This window comes from Carassius gibelio, chromosome A2, assembly GCF_023724105.1.
Source record: "Carassius gibelio isolate Cgi1373 ecotype wild population from Czech Republic chromosome A2, carGib1.2-hapl.c, whole genome shotgun sequence".
NCBI lineage: Eukaryota > Metazoa > Chordata > Actinopteri > Cypriniformes > Cyprinidae > Carassius > Carassius gibelio.
In genome coordinates this window covers 13,696,416-13,719,348 of record NC_068372.1, presented here as the reverse complement: position 1 = coordinate 13,719,348, position 22,933 = coordinate 13,696,416, and the positions used below count along the sequence as shown (strand labels likewise).

The window sequence follows — 22,933 nt, the reverse complement described above, 5'->3', positions numbered from 1 at the left end:
GTTTCCCCATTATCCTTTGTACATAAGCCTTGTCCTTTCAGTTCTGTTTTGTCGGGTCTACTCACTTGATGCTCACTTACTACTTACGTGTGTCTTCCTCTGTGATCCATGTTTGGATAACACCTATGTTGGATAATAAAACCTTATTTCGTTTATCCTCGGCTCCGTGTTCCTTCCGGCAGCGTAAACCATGACAGAAGACCCGACCTAAAAAAGAGAGTATAAAATTGCGTGTTTTCCCTCCGTTTTGTTTTCCGTTTTTTCACAGTCTTTTCTTTTCGTAGTGTTGATGGATCCCCTCTATAGCCCCGGATTCCTCCTCCTCCTGCTGGAGCAGGAAGGACGTTCTCTCGAGGACCATACCAGACGGTTTCTTCTAATAGCTAATGCCACCAGCTACCCGGACGACGCGCTCTGCACCTTCTACAACACCAGCCTGAACTCCAAGTGCAGAGCGTTGTCGCCCGAAGATGGTCCTCGGGAGGAATTCGCCGCATTCGTGGAGTGGACTCTGGCGAGAAATGGCTCACCTCTCACCGTCTGCCCCATAGAGGATCTCGCCAGTCCCACTCCCGACCCAGAGACCAGCCAGCCACCATCACGCCACACGGAGCCAGAGCCCGCCGCAGAGCCCGAGCCATCCACTGACAGGGAACAGGATCTCGAGAGCGCGACTGACCAGGTGTGTGAGCCGGCAACACCGTGCATCGTGGGAGTCCTAGTGGAGATCGAGGGCGTGGAGGAAAGCCTTACCCACACATCCACGACTGAGGGTGAGCTACATCCGGTCTCGGGTAATATGGAGCAACTTCAGGATCTGATGGACTGGTCTATGGAGGTAATCCCTAATATTCCTGTTTCTCCGCTGGTTCCGGCCAGCCCTGACTCCCCTGTTTACCCTCCCAGTCTCCCACTCCTACCTCCTCCAGTCATTTCCTCTTCTCCATTTCCACTGGTTCCATCCAGCTATGATTTTTCTGTTTCCCCGCTGGTTCTGCCCAGCCATGAATTCTGTTTCTCCGCTGGTTCCGTCCAGCCCTGAGTTTCCTGTGTCTCCGCTGGTTCCGCCCAGCTCTGAATCTTCTGTGTCTCTGCTGGTTCCGCCCAGCTCTGAATCTTCTGTGTCTCCGCTGGTTCCGCCCAGCTCTGAATCTTCTGTGTCTCCGCTGGTTCCGCCCAGCTCTGAATCTTCTGTCCCTCCTCCCATCCTTCCTCTCTCTCCTTCTCCTAGACCAGCTAGTTCATCATCCCTGCTGGTGCCAGTCAGTCCCGCAGCTCACCCTCAGTCCACGCCATCTGGGCGCGATGGTTCGCTGCTGGACTGCCAGTCTCCAGCTCCTCCTTGGTGCATTAAGGCCCTGTCTCCGCCTCCAGCCCCCGAGCCCTGGACTCCTCCTCGCTCCTTCGACCCAGCGGCTCTGCGGCTGTGCTGCTCCATCTTGGGCTCCTCACCCACCGGTGCAGTCTCCGCCTGTCGGCCCCCTGGTGTCGTCGACCCCTCCTTCACCATGGCTCCTCCCGCCGTCGACTCCACCTTGGATCTCTGTCCTGGCTGGTCTCTGGTGGACCATCTGGCTCCTCCTGCTCCTGTCTCCTCCCTGGCTCCTTCCTCCGTGGTCCCTGTCTGCTGGCCCCCTCCTGGGAGTCTGTCCTCCACCGGAACCTCCTCCCAAGTTCCCACCCACGCCTCCCTTGGTTGTTTCTACGGTGCGAGGACGCACCTACCGGGAGGGGGGAGTACTGTCACATACCTGGACTCATTTAGTGTGTTTTTGCCCCTGTGACCCAGTTTCTGTCTTCCGTTTTTGGTTTGATTAGTTCCCAGGTGTGTCTATTCTATTCCTCATGTGTTCCATGTCCCTGTTAATTTGGTGATTCCATCCACCTGTGTTTCCCCATTATCCTTTGTACATAAGCCTTGTCCTTTCAGTTCTGTTTTGTCGGGTCTACTCACTTGATGCTTACTTACTACTTACGTGTGTCTTCCTCTGTGATCCATGTTTTGATAACACCTATGTTGGATAATAAAACCTTATTTCGTTTATCCTCGGCTCTGTTTTCCTTCCGGCAGCGTAAACCGTGACAATTTTAGTATTTTTCCAACATTTTATTATTATTAAGAAAAATATTATTGTTATTATCTAAATATATAGTAATTTAATAATAATGCCCATTATTATGCTACATTGGTGGCATCTCAGAGCATGACACTACAAAAGCCTTCAAAATGTCTGGCCTATTTTTTTTATTTTATTTTTTAGGTCTTTTCGTGTCTACTTCCTGGTTGCTGATTCTGAAGTAAAAATATCCATCTCCACCTACCTCCATCTGACTGGCCTGTGTTTAGGGCCCCATTCAACTTTCTAAAGCACAACATGAATATTATATGCTGGTGATAACAGTGATAACACACTTATTTGAGTTCCAAACTAGAGTTAGGAGGAACTTCTCGTCTGCCATTCTCAACGCTGGTGTGTTGCAGGGCTGTTTATTCATCCCACAACAGCACAGCTTTCTGGTTTACAGCTACATCGTCAAACACAACACGACCACGTCAAGTTTGCAGATGGCAACAAAGCTGTAGGGCTCATCAGATAAGATATTCTACAGACAGGTGTGACTGCTTCAGGCCTGGTGTGAGGACCACAATTTCCCATATCCAATATGGAAGCAATGCACACCTTAATATTTCTGATTGTAAACCCCATCAGTGACCTTTCAAGAACCTTAAACACCATCCTTAGTGAAAAGTCTCCTTTAGTGAAAATTTTCTAAGGGGGTATGAGACAGCTGGCCTGCAAACTCCTATCCTCTGATGAAACCTTTGCAGATGTTGTGTTTGAAAGTGTTTTGACAGGCATCAGTCACCTGTCATATGGCATGTTCACTTTAATTTCTTCAGGGAAAGCAGCACCCAATTGTTAGGGTGGAGTTAGTGCAGTTTATTTATATATTAATTGATTGATTGTTTTCTATTTATTATATTCTTTTTCTGTTTATTTTTTAAATGTCAAGTAACTGTGTAAGCAGTACACATTAGTATTAGAAGTATATAATCATATTATAATTTTCATAACTTATGCAGGTATCAAGTAAAGTGCAACTAGTGTATAATTTCAATGTTGTTTTGCCATGGGTTTTAATATATTTTAGTATGCTAGTTACATTGTAAAAAGGAAGGATTTATATAATACATCATCCACTGCTTTATTTAAACAAGTATTGTACCAGTTAATTATATTACTATTAGTAGTTCATCAAAAAAAACAAAAAAAAAAACATACAATCGCATATCCAGACAAAATGAGTGCTTATATAAGCCAGGGACTATTAATCATGATAAATTAAGATAAATTGTGTATTGTTTTAAAAAAAAAATTCCCACATAATATTTGTGAAAGTTTCAAAAACGACCTCATTACATAGCATATGAATCAAGAGGGTTTTTTTTTTCTTCTTTCTGGTTCTTAAGTCATTAAGTAAAGTCAATTTTATTTATATAGCACCTTATATGATACAAGTTGATTTAATGTAGTACAATGAAAGCCAGTGCGGGCATTAGACTTTGCAATGAAATAATTTACAGCTTATAGTTTCATCTTTATGATATCAATGAGTTTTTGGAGGGGAAAACTATTTTTTTTTCATTACCTAAGTTTCTTTTGTTACCTAACAGTTTTTTATATCTTAATGTTTATGCTGATAAGTATATTTAAAGAGGTCTGTATTTTTAGTTTCCACCATGGGAAATGGACGGTGTTTTTCACCTGTTAAAAGTAGCTTTCCCAAACCTTTGAGGTCCCTGATTGGTCAGAGTAAAAATGCCATTTTGTATATAAACAGAACATGAGCCTAGGTTATGTTGTAGGTTTTTCTCTGAACCAGGGAAGGATGAAGCTTTTAATCTTGGCTGCGCTTTTTGGACTGAGCCTTGCTCAGTTTAATCCAAACACCAAAGATGGAAAAACTGCCATCGTCCACCTGTTTGAATGGCGCTGGGCTGATATCGCAGCAGAGTGTGAACGCTACCTTGGACCAAATGGCTATGGTGGAGTTCAGGTATTTTTCTAACACATCATTATAGTTAAGCCTGCAAGGAGTTCATTTGCAATTTATAATTGTATGTGCTTTATGAGAATTTTTTATGAGAAAATATTGATTTCCTATTTCAGATCTCCCCTCCAAGTGAGAGCATTGTTGTCACAAACCCCTGGCACCCTTGGTGGCAGAGATATCAGCCAATCGGTTACAATCTGTGTTCAAGATCAGGAAATGAAAATGAGCTGAGAGACATGATCACTAGGTGCAACAATGTTGGGGTAAATATAAAAGACAAACAGGGTATAGCTGGTGTATTGCTTTATTTTTCCTGTGTAAAATTCGTATACTTCTGTTTGTTTTGTAGGTTTACATCTATGTTGATGCAGTCATCAACCACATGTGTGGAGCAGGTGGTGGAGCTGGTACCCACTCAAGTTGTGGTTCATATTTCGATGCCAACAGGAAGGACTTCCCCACAGTTCCTTACTCTAACTTGGACTTCAATGATGGCAAATGCAACACCGGCAGTGGAAACATTGAAAACTACAACGATGTCAATCAGGTATGAGATGATATCATGTCAAAGTGTTCATTTTAACCAGTGCTGATCCTAGACATCTGGGCGCCCTAGATCACTTTGTCTCGAATCTCGTTGTCTGGAATAAGACACTGTATAACATTCATGTTACATGATTTAATTGATTGTAATATAGAAAGGACGTCCGCAAAACTGCATTAAAATAAATTACATAAGTGGGCCAAATTCAAAAACAAAACTAAAATTGAATCATCTTTGAGAGCAAGGGGGGCCCTACGCAGTTTGCATACTTTATGTAAAGGGAGGATCAGCTCTGATATTAACCATCAATTTATTGTGCAGTGTGGACTCTTGTTATTTCCATATTACAAATCTGAGCACTGTAATCATGGCAGGTGAGAAACTGTCGTCTGGTCGGTCTTCTGGACTTGGCTTTGGAGAAGGACTATGTGCGCGGTAAGGTGGCTGACTACATGAACAAGCTGATTGACATGGGAGTGGCTGGGTTCAGAGTGGACGCCTGCAAACACATGTGGCCCGGTGATCTTTCTGCTGTCTATGGCCGTCTTAATAATCTGAACACAAAGTGGTTTCCATCTGGTTCCAGACCTTTTATCTTTCAAGAGGTATTTCTACTCATTTCCAAAAGAAATACAAAAAGATGACAAGATATGTATTATCGCTTACTACGTATGTTATTAGGTTATTGATCTCGGTGGGGAGCCCATTACATCGGGCCAGTACACTGGAATTGGAAGGGTGACTGAGTTCAAGTATGGTGCCAAGCTGGGCAATGTCATCCGCAAATGGAATGGAGAAAAACTTTCCTTTGTCAAGTAAGTAAAATTGTGGAAGTACATTACTAGTAATTATACAACGGTTATTTGGTCATCAAATTTGATTGGTCAAACAGTGTTAGATGTACAGTCCAACAGCACTGGGACTTTTCACTGTTTGTATTACTCTAATTGTCTGTGTTTGCAGACAAACTGTTGAATTATGTATTAGTGCTACAATGTAAAGCCATTGTTATGTGGTGTCAAGTAACTGTACGAGTCATTGAATTAAACGATTTATTCAAAATCCATATTAATTCTGGAACAAACCACTCTTTTTATGAGTGGGCAATTGATTCATAACTTGTTTCGAAATACAGATTCATTCAGAAACAAAGCAAAGCACAAAGCACTTATTCATCTAGGAATGAAACAAGTGAAAAGTGTTTTTGAGTAAAAAATTGAATAATTCACTCAGCCGATTCATTTGAAACACTGATTCTTTCAGAAATGAAACAAGTAACAAGTTTTTATGAGTGAGAAATTGAGTCATTTACCAACTCAATTTGTTATATCCATAAACTCGTGCAGGAATGAAGCACCGCTGGGGCAGCTCCGAGACACACAACAGTTCTACTGCAATTGGAAATATTTATAATAGTGTAACAAAAATAAATTAAGATGAAGTAGAATTACTCCATGTTAACTTCTGAACAATAATAAAGAACAAGAAGTTCATTTTGTGAGCAATATTGCATAAATATGTGAACCTTATTGTTAACTCTGCTTTGTCACTGTTGTATTTATGGTTTCTTGCAAATAAAAATTGACGGATGAACTGCCTTTTTTGTTTCAGGAACTGGGGTGAAGGTTGGGGCTTCATGCCTTCTGATAAAGCTTTAGTGTTTACTGACAACCACGATAACCAGAGGGGACATGGCGCAGGAGGTGCATCTATTGTGACATTCTGGGATGCCAGGTGCAATTCATTTTATTTTAATTTACAGCATATGCTTGGCAAAAAAAAATAAATAAAAAAAATAACATTTCCTTTCATCTTTATTCATCCTTCTCTTTCTAGGCTTTACAAAATGGCTGTAGCCTTTATGCTGGCCCACCCATATGGATTTACCAGAGTAATGTCCAGCTACCGGTGGGACCGCAACATTGTGAATGGACAGGTACTGTAAATGATCAAGCTTAGTCAGATGAGAAAATATATGCTAATCTGTTTTAAGTTTTTTCTTTTTTTTCTCTCTCTTAATAATTGCTCACTTTCTCATTATTCAGGATAAAAATGACTGGCAGGGACCTCCCAGCAATGGTGATGGATCCACTAAACCTGTCCCCATCAACCCTGACTCTACCTGTGGTGATGGATGGGTTTGTGAACACAGATGGCGTCAGATCAAGTGAGTTCTGTCCTACAGGTCCATTGCGAAAATGCCTTACACTAATAAAATGTTCGGGGCAAATAGGATTATAATAAGATTACAATACAATAAGATTTATATGTTTTTATTATTATTTACTTATAATTGAATTATCATTTTAAAATGTACAGTATACTTTTACTCAGCAAGGTTGCATTAAATTTGATCATAAATGCGAAGATATGTTGAAATAGAAAATAAGTTTGTTTAATTGTAAGAATATTTCACAGTATTACTGTTTTTACTGTATTTTATTTTTTTTTTAAAAGTACATTGATGCATAAGATAAATTTGCCATCAAGGCATTCTGAGAATAACTATTATAGGGAATGTACAATAAAGCAAACCTTACTCCACAGAAACATGGTGGCCTTCCGTAATGTTGTAAATGGACAGGCGTTCTCTAACTGGTGGGACAATGGAAGCAACCAGATCTCTTTCAGCCGTGGTAATAAAGGGTTCCTTGTCATTAACAACGATGACTGGTAAGAATTTGTTCTTTCAGTATGAGAAAAGTTTTTAGTTAGTTTTTCTATTGTGACAAATAATGTATTTGAAACAAACTTGTGTTTGTATGTGCTGTGTATATAGCTACAGTCACTGTTATCAATAATCTATATTATTCACTTGTGCTTTAGGGAGCTGAATGCAACCCTAAACACTGGTCTACCAGGAGGCACCTACTGTGATGTGATCTCTGGTCAGAAGGAAAGTGGCAGATGTACTGGGAAACAGGTGGTAGTTGGAGGAGATGGACGTGCTTCCTTCAGAATCAGCAACGGGGAAGAAGACCCGTTTATGGCAATTCACTCTGACTCCAAACTTTAAATATTATTACTTAAATAAAAGAGCAGTATAAAAGTTATATATAGTGTCAAATTGTTTTTATTTTATTTTTTTATTTTTTTACACTTTCTTATCCTGTTGGCTCCAGTTGCAAAAAGTACATTTCTAGCTTATGTATTATTTATTATTAAGGACTATACTATAATTGTAACCATAAAATATTTTAGTTTCACTGCAAAAAAAAAATTCCGAATTCCATTCACCCAATATACTGTGCTTTAAAAGCAGTACAATAATACATAAAAACTGTAAAAATAACTACCTGGTCTCATGTCATAAACATACCTGGGGGCACTTTTTAGCGAGACACGAAATACCAATAAGTACATATCACTGCAGTTTCCAGAATAAATGAATGAAGCATCATTTTCACATAATTACTTGAAAAGATCATGTTATGACTTCAAAACAATACAAGTAAGCTTGGAAGTTTGAAAACTGATGCTTTTGAACGATAACATCACACATATCCAGCTACATATCTATGGGTTTTCATAGACGTTAAGTTTGTTCGGTAGCTCATGGTGTACAAAGATGTACTTGAGAGGTGCAGAGAATCCTGTGTAACCATGGTTCGACAAAACAGTTCAAATCTGCATATAAGGCAGTTGAAACTGCACGGTTGAATCAACAAATGCATTTTTATATCAGTTTGTCATTTTTTTACACTATCGGGGTGGTTTATGGTTAGATTTGGTGTGGGGCATATTTCCAAAACGATAGAGCATTAACTTTTAGCGTCCGTCCACGGATATTTGAATTCTGAACCGTTTCAATACGTACCAGAAGAAACACAGCAATACCAATATATTAATGTAATTAAAACGTGCCAGAGTTCACATATTGAATCCATGTTTTAGCGCTACTCATTGGCCATTTCTCTTTGAAACTGCGGCGAAACTTACATGCAGTAAGGTATGTAAAAACGGGGTTGCGCAAAACATACGTTTTTTTAGGAGACCAGGTTGCAAAATAATATCTCACGTGTGAGTGCAAAGCCTGAGAGAGAGAAAAAAGCCGCGTCTTTTCCTCATAATGGCAAAATAAATGAATGCAAGCTAGGTCCTTGCAGTCCATCACTCAGCATGATGGTCAATAATGACCTGTCAGAGTTACTGGCCACACATTGCAGAGCATAACCCAGCAGCTCTACAGGGTCTTGCCTTAACGAATGCTAAGATGGACCACTACACCCATAGTACCCCAGACAATGAATAATCTATTACTCGCCTCACATCAAAAGTGACACAAATGTATTCCCTAAAACAATAGACTTTAATAAAGCAGAGAGTCCTAACATGTATAAATGTCAGTAAAACATGCTGTTAAAACTAATCTGTTAGTGAACTTTTTTTTAAATTATTATTATTATTATTATTTTTATTATACTGAATTATTTTAAGTAAATGTCTTGTGCAAATTTGGTAGAAATCTAAAATAGATTAACAAATCAATGGTATGTCATGACTTAGGTCTGTGTTGCTATATTTTTGTCTTGTTGTCTGTGTGTCTAGTCTCAGAACACATGGGTTTTGTTTTGACAGCTCATGTGTTCTGCTGTCAGTGTTTCTTCCCCCTCCCACTCATTACCCTTAATTCCCTGTGTTCCGTCACACCTGTAGCCACTCCTTCCTCATTAGCTCTCCTCTATTTTAGTTCCTCTCGTGCTCTGTCTTTTGTCAGACCGTTGTGATTGTTTTGTGCTTCGAGTGTGATTGTTTCAACCTGTCTGCCTAGTCCTGCCTTGTCGTGTTTTTGGATTTGTGTTCTTTCCCCGGGTACTGCTCTTGTCAGTCTAGACTGGTTCTGCCTCCGGTCCCTGCCTCACCTCTCTTTTGGATCTTCTGAGACCTGACCCCCAGCTCCTCTCTGCACTCTGTCCTTTCCTTCAGGGATTTTGGTGTGACTTGACGCTGCGTCCCCCAACGACGCTCTGGTGGATGAGATCTGACGTTGCGTCACAGAAGACGCTTGGACTGGTCCCCGCTGAGAGGTTTCCTTTGCTCTGCTCTGAGGAGTAGCCATTCTTCTGTTTTTCCTGTTTGCCCAGTGTGGGCTAATAAACTCTGTTACCTGCATCTGAGTCCCGCGTATCCCTGACATGGTAACAACCAAGTAACTGTTGCTAACTTATTTAAAATATTTAAATTGATTTAATTTAATAAAATTTGCATTAATCCAACAATCACTGCATTTAACTTTCCGTAATGCATATTAATTATTCATAAATATTTGATTTAGCTTAATGTTAGTTTATAAATATACCATTGTTAATTTTTAAATCCTATTTAAAATACATAACCTAATATTAGCATAACTTGAAATTATTATTAGTGTTTGTACAAAAAAATAAAAATCAAGATATACAGAGATTAACAAATGCTGTAAATATATTGGTCATTGTTAGTTCACAATATACTCAATGCTTTAGGTAATTACACAGCTGAACTTTATTGATAAGTTACCAACTCAATTTTCCTCACTATTGTTTTAGTTTTATACTTTAATACTTGTAATTGTACTTAATGTTCTTAATAATTGTAATAAAAAAGGTGCAATGAGTTGCATTACTCATGTTTCATAACGTCGTAAGCTGTTTTGAATAGGTAAACCACAAAAATTAGATTTATAAAAATGCTCAGCAATAATTGTAGAAATAATTAGTCATTTCGGCATTAATTAATTACAGCTTGTTTCTCTCCATTCAGACTTTAAAAAGAAGCATCATCAAAGAAAGTGGAACATTCCGAATAAAAACAAGTGTTCTATGATTTTTTTTTTTTTTTTTTACTACAGCACCACATTTAGGCACAACATAAGATACTGTATTTGGTTACCAAGAAACATATTTCAATCTTTGATCTTGGAGGTATCTTTCCTTTTCTTTTCTTTTTTTGAGCTTTCATGCTGCTGCCACCACGTCGGTTTCACCTGAGTGCAGCTGTGGCAGGGCCGTCAGGGCAGCAGGGGCCCAAGGGGCCACCCTCCTTGCCCCGTCACACACACTCAACAGCTCGACATATACTCACACACACAGACCTGAGCTCCAGACATGAGAGTTTAGACAGCAAAGGTGACATTCACCACACCATCCCACTTTGTCGTCATGGTAACTCCGGTCTGATGACAATCTAGAAAACAATAACTTTATTATATAGATATATGAAGGGTAACAATGTTCGTTGATCATTCATTTTGAGGTGTAAATAATATAAGTTAAAACTACTAATTTTTGTAAATAAATAAAAAAATACTGAAATTAACAGTTTAATGAATGCCGTATACAAGCACACATTTAAAAAAATATTATTATAATGTATATGTATTAATTACATTAATTTATTTTTATTTTTTACTCTTTAAGATGATACACCACCTTATTGGATTCAGTAAATAAACTGTGCTTTGGACAGAGGGGAGAGCTGTACCCTCCGATTAGACGCTCAAGTGTCACTGTTGCAGGTCAGAAGTTTGGACTTGTCAATTTTACTGATGTTTTTTGACATCACCGTCAACACTGTCCCTTGTACCTACACCCCTGTCCCTTGCACTATAATGTATTATGCTTACAGTGAACTTGACTGTCAGTGCACATATGGTGGATTACCTAACCACAGACTTTTTCCCCCTAATTATCTAAAGGGGGGACAAGGAAACAGTTGCAAAACAGTTTCCAAAAGCTCCAAATATTATGCTTATACATTTTTAAAAAATGGAATCTTCTAAACATATTATGAATTTAGATTAGGGCTGCATTTGTACTCACTATGTTTTAATATTGTGATGGGTTGTCTAAATATAGATTTCTGCAGTGGTGTTCTGAAATGAGGAGGTAAAGTCCTCACATTTATGTTTTATATAAATTCATGTGTTGACACACTCTTCAGGTTAAACATTATTTACACTATATCAGTGTATCAAGAAAAACAGTGTTTTACCCTGTAATTCATATTTTATTTATTAAAACAAAGTATATTTCTCATCAACTTTCTTTTTTTTTACATTTATTGTACAATAACACATATTTAGTTCATTCATGACAGTCTAGATGGTGCAAACTGATTCTTATTGCATTCTGCTAACAGCTACATCTTGATAACATGGCCTTTGTACTTCTGCAGCAGTAGAAGCAGCAACCACACCGAAATGAGAGGCAGGATTATTGCGTGAACAGCGTAACAAGACCATTATTGCATGGGATCATAAGACTTTTCCAGATTCATATTCAATTACCCCCCCAATCAAACAAAAAAACTCTGCTCAGAGGTGACAAGACAGATGCTGCCCCCCCCCCCCCACTTGTGATTTTAATTGCTGCAAGTTTTGCTGATTTATACACTTTATGATGTCATATTTCATAATATTTACATTGATTTATATAATACTAAGGATTATTTTCTGTTTCCCTTGCCTCAATTTTTACTTGTCTTTACTGATCATTTGACATGAATGTGAGGTATTAGATTGATTTATCACAGAAAGTATACTGCTGTGAAACCACAGTGTCCTGTATAACTTCTGAAAATAACATGGGGATTATTTGATTTGAAAAAAAAAAAAATAATAATAATAAATAGCTTTTAAAGCTGCAGTCGGTAACTTTTGACGCTCAGCGGTTAATAAACAGAACTGCTTGCGTCTTGCGGAAGAACATTGTAGCCGGAACTACTTCTCTCTGTTTATGTCTATGAAGAATCACAAAGGTACTGGGTTACTCCGCCGCGGTACCCCCGAAGCAATCTAAAATAGTCCGAATATAAACACTTATTATAGGTGTACCCTAGTGATTCAGGACAGGCTAAAAACACGGTTTGGAAAATGGATTCATGGTGTACTCACTTATTATATACATTTTGTAAGTTTTTAACACATAAAAAAGTTACGGACTGCATTTCTGATTGGTTGTTTCTTACCGGGAGCGATGTATTCCTGCAAATGGCCACTGGGAGGAGCCAGAGGAGCTTGATTTTTTTCTCATATTCTACTGTCAGGACATAATGACAGGTTTAACAAATATGTAAAAAATTTTGTTTTTTACAAAAGTTACCTACTGCAGCTTTAAATAGATTTTTAAATAGATTTTAAATAGCTTTATTTTGGGAATCTTTTTGACAGATTATTGGAGATCATGTATATGTAAGCAAAATACTAATACTATACACCAATCCAAATTTTATTTTCTAAAAATGCAAAAATAAATAAATAAAATAAAATATAATACATTCTAAAATGATTCCACTTCCAGAATACACAAAACTAGGCTTATAATTTGCTTAGCATTTCAATATGACATAATGTAGCTAAGTAAATATGTTTTAATGTGTTGAGTAGTTGTTATTGGGTGTCTTCTGTACCTCCCACTGGCTCTGGTTTAATCATGTCATCTGCTCGATTTACTCATTTTTCACAGTCACCACAGGGGTCAAAGTTGAAGCTGGAATGAACTTGATCCATAGACAAAATCAAGGCGAAGGAAGAAAAAAGTAAAACCATATTTTTTTCCTTTTCATAAAAAGATATATATATATATATTCTTTTTAGTATTTTACATTAAGGTATATGAACTTCTCATGCACCCCACTCAGATATGCACCCCACTCAGATATCAGGAAACTATGTGAATTTGTTATTCTATAGATGAAATTATAGACTAATATGGCATGCAGAGTCATCATATCACATCCAGTGTCATGAAGGTCCTTCCCGACAAAAAAATCCCCTTATCAGGAAAAAAAATAAACAAAATCCACCTCCATATGCCCTGTCAATCCTAGTCAAACATTTACACAACACATGGCTAAAATATTTTTAAGGAACTTTCAAAAGATTTTACAGTCTAGCCATGCTTTTCCCCTCTCCATTGTTTGAACAGCCGTTTCCATGGACTGTTTGTTGACAGCCGACAGCAGCTGATATGACAACACCACAGTGTCCAAATACAGGCACTAATTCAAATGTATTCAGCCAGTAATTGCCAGCGATGTTGGAGGTGGACCCTGAGCCCCGTTCCAAATGCTCCCCGGGCTCATTGAGCTCCCTGCAGAGTGAGCTGCGATGAGAAGGAGCAGATGGAAGCATGAGTACTGCAGTGCGTGCCCACCCTCTGCTATTTCTCCCACATCATGGCCTCTGCTCTCATTACCCATGTGCTTAAAACCCCATCTCACACTTCTGTGAAATGATTTTCTATCAAGTTATAATCACAGGCACATATTGCAGCTGTTTTATTACTTTTTTGACTTCACATAAGTGCATTATAGTTGGCTCGACTCACATTGGTCTCTCACACAAAGGTCACATGATTTCAGATTATTGGTGGATTGACTTAGCACGTTTACATTTGCAGTTCGGGTTCTCTTGGTTGTTTGGGTCCAGTTCACTTAAGGATACAAAACAAAAGGGAGAAGGACATTATTACAACCTTATTGGACAGCTTTTAAGACATGTATTTACAATTTCACATAGCCTAACTGAAGCATATGCAAAAATATATAGCAATATTAATTACCACATTTATTTATTTATTTATTTATTTTCACTTTCTTTGTGTCGTGCATGTAACCTGCCAAAACTCAAGTGGAATTGCAATTCCTTTTGCATTTGAATTTCCTATGTCTTCACAGAAAGCTGTCAATCAATACTATACTATGAGGCGTGTTGCCGACAGACTACCATGCCGAATACTTTGATCAATGGATAATTTATTTATAATTATTGCATATTAATAATAAAAAAATATAAATAAATAAATACATAAAAAGATTTCAACAATGCAGTACCAGTACTCACATCACATTTCTTATTAATATACATTTATTAACAACAAAAATTAAAAATAATACAAATAGAATTTCAAGCACAATTATCTTATTTATTAAAGACTTTTACATGTATATGTTTAATTAAATATCAGTAATAAACTGCATAAATTTAACAGACTTAACAGACAAACCCAAGCAGCTGGCATTGTACGACCATAAGACCGCAAGTGCACATGAAGTGCTCCATTTGGGACATGGCCTTAACGTTTGCACTCTTGAGGCACATAAACAGACAATGCAAATCTGCACGTATTTACCTATTCGCCACCTGTATCTTATTCCTATATTATAATAGAGCACCTGCCTCAAGATCTCTCAGTCTGCTTACACTCCAGTATTGATAGACGTAACAAAACAGAAAATGCTGCTACTCCTCCTCTGCTAGTCTGACTGTAAGTACAGATTGGCACTGTTTTTCTATTAGCTTGTTAGTTTTTTTTAAACAGTAAAAAATATTAGGGCAGATGTGACATGCTCTTTTCTAGATTAAAATAAAGGAATAAAATGTTATAAGTGTAGAATTGCACTGTCGGTTTACTCATTTGCATCAATCAGAGTGAGAGAAACAGTGAGAGATGTTGAGACAGGTGAAAAGCGTTTGGGTAATAGTGAATATTGACTTATTGTGCGCACCGTTGTTGCTCATGCTGTAAGCAGGGTTTAATCGCTGTATTTGGGGTTAAAAAAAGACAGAATTATGTAATGTGCCAAGAAATTTGTCTGTTTTGGCGCTTTTCCATTACCAGTACCACCTCAACTCAACTCAACTCGCCTCGTTTCGTCTCAGCTCGCATTTCGCTCCATTTTCCATTGCAGATAGTACCTCCACAATAGTACCTGGTCGTCATAGTGACGCCGCTGGAAACTGGAGTGACGTAATCTTCTATGCGAAACACACCCGCTACCCACACACACACAGGACAATGAGGGAAATTGTTTCAGGTGAGGCTTAGGGCAGCGAAACTATTTAAAAATGGCGGGGTTATTCAGGATACTTGTCTGGTGCGTGCAATGATGACGCAGTGAATAGTGAACTGGCCAAATCTTGTGAGTTTGCAGCTTTAGAACGTGATATGATTCGAGATCAACTCGTAGAGAAATGTGCACATAGACCCTTAAGAGATAAACTCTTGCAGGAAGAAGGGCTTACATTGGAAAGAGCATTAACTGTTGCTAGAATTTTTGAATCAGCCCAAGCAGAGCCTAAAGTTCTTTCAGAAAACAATTTCAAAGAAAAAGACAGTAACGTTAATTTCATGAAGGGTACAAGAGCTCCCAACACAAAAGTGAAACTGCAAAATGCCAGCAGAGGGCGATTTGAAATGAACGACAGCGACACAAAGTGTTATAGATGTGGACTGATAACACAAAGCAGATGACTGTGGGGCAAAATCAGCAACTTGCCTGTACTGCAAAAAAAAAAAAAAAAAAAACTCAATATCCACGTGTTTGCAGAAAGAAAAACAACGCCATGGACTCCATGTTATGTGGGAGGCCAGGTGTTGATGTGCTACATGGATGATGTGGTCGTGTTTGCTGAAAATGAAAATGAGCTGGAGCAAAGACTGAGAAATGTTTTTCAAAGATTCCAAGAAAAAGGACTGACCTTGAATCAAGAAAAATTTTTCTTTTGACTTAAAGAGGGGGGTGAAATGCTATTTCATGCATACTGAGTTTTTTACACTGTTAAAGAGTTGGATTCCCATGCTAAACATGGACAAAGTTTCAAAAATTAAGTTGTATGTTTGAAGGAGTATTTTTGTTCCAAAAAAACCTCTTCCGGTTTGTCACAAGTTTCGGAAAAATTTTTTTGAGTATGGGTCTGTGTGACATTAGATGGAGCGGAATTTCCTTATATGGGTCCTAAGGAACTTCTGCCGGAAGAGCGCGCGCTCCCGTATAGCAGAGCACTGAGAGGCTGAGCAGCACAGGCATTCATTGATCAGAGCGAGAGCATCGGGAAAAGTCACAAAAGGAGTGTGTTTTTGGTTGCCAGGGCAAGACAACCCTGCACAGATTACCAAAAGAGAAACAGCATTAAGGGACCAGTGGATGGAGTTTATTTTTACAGAGCATCAACGGAGTTGTGCAAGTGTTTTTGTTTGTTCCCTGCATTTCGAAGATGCTTGTTTTACAAACAAGGCCCAGTTTGACACCGGATTTGCACATCGTTTATTTCTTAAGGATAATGCAGTCCCAATGAAAAAGGGTCACGATCGTGTGTTGGAACCACATGCGGTGAGTAAAACTGCTTCAAATATCTCTGTGTTGTTAACTTAGCTATCGGCGCGTAAGCACATCAAGTAAACAACATGCGATGTTGTCATCAAACTGCCCTTTCCACATGTACAGCTTAAAAAAAAAAAAAAAAGACGACATAAAGTGGAACTTAGTCGTTTTCCAAAACCGCTAAGCAAATATATACAGTTTCAGTACATACCACATAGAGACGCCATTATTATTATATTTTTTCTTCTGGACTACAAATGCCCTAGATATTGTTTGAAAGTGTTTTGATCTTTAATTGTTCATTAACACTTTACATTATGGCTTCATTAGTTAACATAAACTGCCAATGAAAAAATTATTCTGAACATTTATTAATCTAGGTATTCCAATATTTAATAACACATTGTTAAAATTGAAAGTTGCAACTGTGTTAACGAGCGAAAATGAACTAAGACTTGTATTTTTTAACAAAGATTACTAACTGTGACGGTGGGGTGAAGGAAAGGCTGGAAGCAAATGCGAGTAACCGTTTTTAATGAAAATGGATAAATAAACACAAGGAAACAATAAGGCTGAGAAGACGATACTCTGAGATGGTGGTGAGGAATCCGGATGATGACGGTGAGTAGGCAGCAGGAGAGGATGGCACAGGAACTGCGGGGAATGGAGCCGAAGGTAAGTGTTTGTAGCTGAGTGGAAGTGCGTAGAGTGGATGAGGTTCTGGGGAAACACAGACATCCAACGCAGACGACACTGAAGCTGACAAACAGGATACACGACAATAAACAATGATCTCACAAGCACAAGAAGTGAGACAACTGGGATGAGTAATGAGTGACAGCTGTTGCTGGTGACAATTAGCGGAGACGCCCACAAACTAATCAGTGCAGACGCGAAACACACAGACTTCACCATATAGTGCAAACACCCCGAGATCACGGTTTACCAACCGTGACACTAACTTCTACAGTAAATGTAGCGATTGCTCATTGTTTAGCTGTGCATTTATTGAATGAGCACTATGCGATGTTCGAACTGATTACACTATATTTTATGTATTGCACTATATTTTATGTAAAATCATTTTCTATTTGTCTTAAATTCATTTTAAGTCAATTTTTAAATCATTTTCATTTTCAAGTTCTTAAATTGCTTGTTTTATTTTTGTGATTATTTTTCTTCATAATTTTTTTTTTTTACTTTCTTTTATGTAAAGCACTTTGAATTACCATTGTGTACGAAATGTGCTATATAAATAAACTTGCCTTGCCTTGCCTTGCATGTTACTGCATTAACTAAGGTTAACTAATGAGGTCTTATTGTAAAGTGATACCTATTGGTCTTTATAGTTCTTTTGCACTTTAATGTGTAAAACATTTAACTTTTATATATTTTTCTGTATTGATTTATTGTTTTAAATGTTTAGTTATTTTTGTTATAAGAAAAAAAGTTATTTAACCTGTTATACTGTATTATGACAATTTTTTTAAAACAAAATTTCAATACCGTGATAATACCCTATACCGTGTGTGACGAGTGGGGTGGGGCCGAAAGACATGGGAACAGGAGCAAGGCCGTTGGAGTGATTGGAAATGAGCGACACCTGCTCGACCCACCTGTCTCGAGTCCCACGGAGGAGATGGAGGGATTTAAAACCGGAGCGACGACAGTGACGGACGAGAGAGGACCAGGCCTGGGTTTTAGTTTGTGTTTTGTCTTTATTTTGATTATTAAAACCTTATTTGATTGTCCTCCAGTTCCCGCCTCCTTCTTCCCGTGATCATGGAGTTTTAATTCATTACAACGTGATAAAAGCATTAGCAATTAACCGTAACATAAAAATGTGATACGGGCATATCCCTAGTTCAGAGTAACAGTAACATTAAAGTGGTTAAAACAAGTATAAGTGATTAAAACAAAAGTAATTTGTTATTTGATGGTATGAGTTCTCTAATACTAACAAAGGGAAGGATGTAGTGTAGTGATATCGCGAGAACAGGGTTGAGTGATCGCGAAAGTTGAGAGAGCAGTCATGTAGTTGAGAGTGTATTAATAAAGTTGAGATAACAGCGATACAGACTGGTTATTGAGACAAACAACACAACAACTCATAAGACATGGGAAATACAGTTGCAAATGGACTTTCACATGCTTTTTCATTTGAAATGTGGCAGAAACTGCATTCGCGAACAGTGATGCAAAGATTTTTAATTGCATTTGGATTATATCACAATTTATGCATCCACATGTGGAAAACACAATTGAAAATACAATTTGCAATTGCTTTTGAAAAAAGTATTGAATATTGTTCCATAGTATGAAGACCACATAAATATTTCAATAATATACGACTCCCTATGGCAATACAATGCATTAAAATTGCATGGCTGGGTCCACTAGCTTTAGAATGTCAAAACCTGTTTGTGACCCATCTATCCAGAACATTCACTCTAAAAAACGCTGGGTTGTTTTTTCAACCCAACTGCTGGGTTGAGGCCGTTGGATAGGACTTTGGGATGTTTTAACCCAAGTTTGGGTTGAAAATAACTCTCTTTTTTAACCCAGCGGGGTGGGTTGAGGACGCGGACGTGAAGGAGAGCACGCACGTCACGTCAAAATCGTACGTCTCCAGTGCGAGCAGCCGCCATTTTCTCAGCGTGATAGAAGCGAGAAGCGAGTGAAAGACTATGGTAAGTAACGTTAAATATTCAAAATGTAAAGTTATCTTTTATTGTTTACCCGGTTGTATGAAAGGCAGAAACAAAGGAGCTTAACGTTATATATATATAAAAAAAACGGACGCGGTTTTCGCCTCGGACACGGAGGTCTTAACTGCCTCATGTAACGTTACTGAACGGAGGATGTACTTTTAATATAACGTCTGTGAATGTATTTTGTCATATTTACATAAGATTTTACATTATCTGTTCTCTTTGAGGCGTTAACAGACGGTTATGGTCACGGTTACGCTCATGTGAATTTGTCTTTTTTTTTCGCGGTTAAACTGAATGTATGTTTGTCTCCTAAAGGAAACGGCATTGTGTAGTAAAGACTAGCATAATTATTTTGAGGCTGTTGAAGTGGTAACTGTTAAAAGTATGTTTTACATGTAATATTTCAGACTTGTCCAGCTCCTGTCTTCATTGTCCTCGCGCTGAGAGTTAAAGACACAGAAGCTGTTTGTGTGAGGAGTCACAGACCTGTGTGAGGATGAGGAGGAGGTGTTCTTCTGAAGAGAGGGACAGACGGTTTAAGGAGAGTAAACTTCAGAATAACATCAAGTTATCTTTATTTTTACTAAGACTAAAATAATGTGTGTGTTTTTTTAGATGTTGAAATCCAGAGACAAGATAACTTCATTCTTTTGAGACTGATGTAAGTTAAATTATTATTACTTTTTTTTTTTAGAAAATTAATGTTTCTGTTGTGTCCTGCCTGTTAACTTCACATTTTGATGCAAAAACAGTGTGATTTTATATATGTATGTATGTATATGTTAATATTTTATTGAAACCATTGATGTCCCTCTTTGCAGAACTCAAACTAACTGGAGTTAAGGACACACAAGTCTGCTTGTGTGAGGAAGTGGTTTTCTCAGCTTCTTCTGAAGAGAGGGAAAGATAGTTTAAGGCAAGTAAACTTCATAATTTCATGTTATCAGTTGTTGTTTTTTTACTAAGAGTAAAATAATGTTTGTTTTTTGTTTTTGTAGAAGTTAAAAGCAAGAGACATTGGAGAGCATCATTCCTTTGAGATTTTATGTAAGTTATTTTTAGAAAATAAATTTTTCTGTTGTCTCCTGCCAGTTTACTTCACATTTTGATGCAACAACAGTGCGATTACGTGGTCATTTCATTAAGACCATTGATGTCTGTGTTTTTTATTGCAGAACTCAAACCAACTTTGGAGTTGTCTGATTTGGAGAGTCATTATTCTTGGTCTTCACTCTTAGAGGTAATGTTCACACAAAAAAATCATTTACTTGCCCTCAAGTCATTCCAAACCTATAAGACTTTTGTCTGTCTTTACAACATAAATTAATATATTTTTAGTTTTCTCATAATATTTGTTAATCCATTTATAGTTTAGATAATCAGTATTTTCAAGCTTCATAAATATAGAGTTATTGTAGAAGTAAATTCTGATATTTATATATGAATACATCTTAAATTATATGATAGCAAACATGTATGTTCAAAATAAAATACTGGTCTCCCAGACCAGCAATGGAGGACACAAAAAGAGAATATTAAATATATTCATACGCTTTCCAAAAAATTAGCAGATTTTGTATGAGTCTGGAAAAACATGAGGAGAGTAAATTATAAACATTTTAATTATTTGGTGAACTAACGGTTTGAAGAGCAGCCCTCCACGTACATGAATATTGTGAGGTATGTGAATGTCATGTCTGTTTTAATGTTTCAGTAAAGAAGCTTTCTGAAAGCAATATTTATTCAAACAATATTGCATGTCCTCACACCAGTGCTGCCATTATAGCATTCTGGAGCGCTGTGGTGGACTGAGACATTAAACAACCGCACAAAGTGTTGAAACTTTAAAACCGATAATTTATCTTTCCTTACGGATGTGAATACACCTCAACCTGAAAATGGATAGTTTAATTAAATGTTTAATTTTTTCAAATGTGTTTCTCTTAGGCCACTGATGAAGAATAGGCGGTGACTGGGATGAATCCTGGTCAGAGAGGAGAATCTTCTTTCCCCTAAACAGCGGTGGTTTTAAAGGAGGACGCTGCCCTGGATGATGTAGAAGATGTCAAATGCTGTGCAGATGGGGTTTCTTCATGATTACATCAGTTATGCTAAACAGATCATGAAAATTGACCGTGATGCATGATCTGTATTCATGGACTATGAAACAAACTGTAAGTGTATAATTTGTTAAAAAAAAAAAGTTAAATGCTTTTTCTGTGTTGTTTAGTAGAAGAGTTTACACTCTGTCATTCATACACCTGCTCACATTCTTTCACACACACACACACACATGCGTCTGTTAAATGTTATAATATCAAAGTTAATGTTGTGATTTATTTGTGTACTGTCATGCCAGAATAGTTGGAAAAAAACCTAACTAATTGTAAATTTATTGTATGTGTTTTCGTATATTTTTATACAATATATACAATTGAACAAAGTCCAATTTGAGCTTAAGTTATATTCATCAAATGTTCAATGCTTTGTTTATGAACTCTGTAACTGTTAATGCCATCCTTTTCTGCATTTCTTCTAACATGTTACTTTTTGACTTTTCTCTTGTTTTTAATAAATATTTTCCTTTTGGTAATTATTATTTGTGTGTAAAAGTGATATTTAAAATGAACAACATTTGTAGGTTTAATGCCTAGCTCAATTTGGGTTCATTTTAACGTAGAAATGCATTGTTTCCCCACATGGCTGCACTCTGCGAGTTTATTTTCTGCCAGCAGGACGCGCTAAGAGCGGGAGAGGTAGGTTTCTCCGGTAACGGCTGCAGAGCAGTGCTGAGCTCACAAACGCTGCCTTATCAAGCACATGCGAAATGATATCGAACATTTTCTAAATACAGTAGTTTTCCTTCTGAAATACAGTGATAAAAAAACACCCGCTTTGTTTTTTTAAACCCTGCAATATAGTAATTTTAAACCATAAGAAAGGCAACCCAGCAGGCTGGGTTAAATATGATAACCCAACTGGTTGGGTTAAAACAACCCAGCGCTGGGTTCGTCCCTTTTTGACCCAGCGCTGGGTTGTCAAAATAACCCAAATTGGGTTGTTTTCAACCCAGCAGTTTTTAGAGTGCAGAGAGAGAGAGAGACCAGGGCTACAGAAAACAGTTGCATTTCAGTAACTACAGTAAGTGTTAAAAAATAATTAAATAAATATAAAAAATATATATAATAATGAATAAAAAACGATATATAACTATATCGTTTATTATTTTTATTTAGTTTATGAAGTACTAAAATAACTAAAATATAGACGTATTAAAAATAAATAAATCAAAAAACACAAATAAAACAAAATTAATTTACTAAAAGTTTAAAGTTAGTATGAATTAGGCACGTGTAGAGGGGGGGGGGGGGGGGGTTGGGGGCTCAAGTGCCTGCCCTTTTTCAAATTTATTTAAAAGTGCCCCTCTCAGACAAATAGCAATGATATTATGGTCAATAAAACAAAACACATTTGAATTATAATTAACATGAAAATGTGTACAAAACAGTAATTAATTGCTCAAAAGTTTGAAAAC

General features: G+C 37.6%; 1 protein-coding gene and 2 long non-coding RNA genes across 3 annotated transcripts; all 3 read left to right on the top strand.

The window, feature by feature from the left end:
* Window positions 1-3,862: 3,862 nt before the first annotated feature.
* Window positions 3,863-7,653, top strand: LOC128027154 (alpha-amylase-like). Its single transcript, XM_052614469.1, has 10 exons — window positions 3,863-4,059; window positions 4,173-4,319; window positions 4,406-4,603; window positions 4,975-5,205; window positions 5,282-5,415; window positions 6,212-6,334; window positions 6,437-6,536; window positions 6,646-6,767; window positions 7,148-7,273; window positions 7,427-7,653. Exons 1-10 carry the CDS (start codon window positions 3,892-3,894, stop codon window positions 7,614-7,616), a joined length of 1,539 nt encoding a protein of 512 aa, XP_052470429.1. The 5' UTR covers window positions 3,863-3,891; the 3' UTR covers window positions 7,617-7,653.
* An 11,490-nt stretch (window positions 7,654-19,143) lies between these two features.
* LOC128027168 (uncharacterized) lies at window positions 19,144-20,337 on the top strand. The gene is made up of 3 exons (XR_008186642.1): window positions 19,144-19,374; window positions 19,806-20,059; window positions 20,220-20,337. It is a non-coding gene; the product is annotated as an uncharacterized LOC128027168 (long non-coding RNA).
* Window positions 20,338-20,394: 57 nt separating this feature from the next.
* Window positions 20,395-21,991, top strand: LOC128027179 (uncharacterized). Its single transcript, XR_008186644.1, has 3 exons — window positions 20,395-20,445; window positions 20,574-20,638; window positions 21,346-21,991. It is a non-coding gene; the product is annotated as an uncharacterized LOC128027179 (long non-coding RNA).
* The last annotated feature ends 942 nt before the right edge of the window (window positions 21,992-22,933 follow it).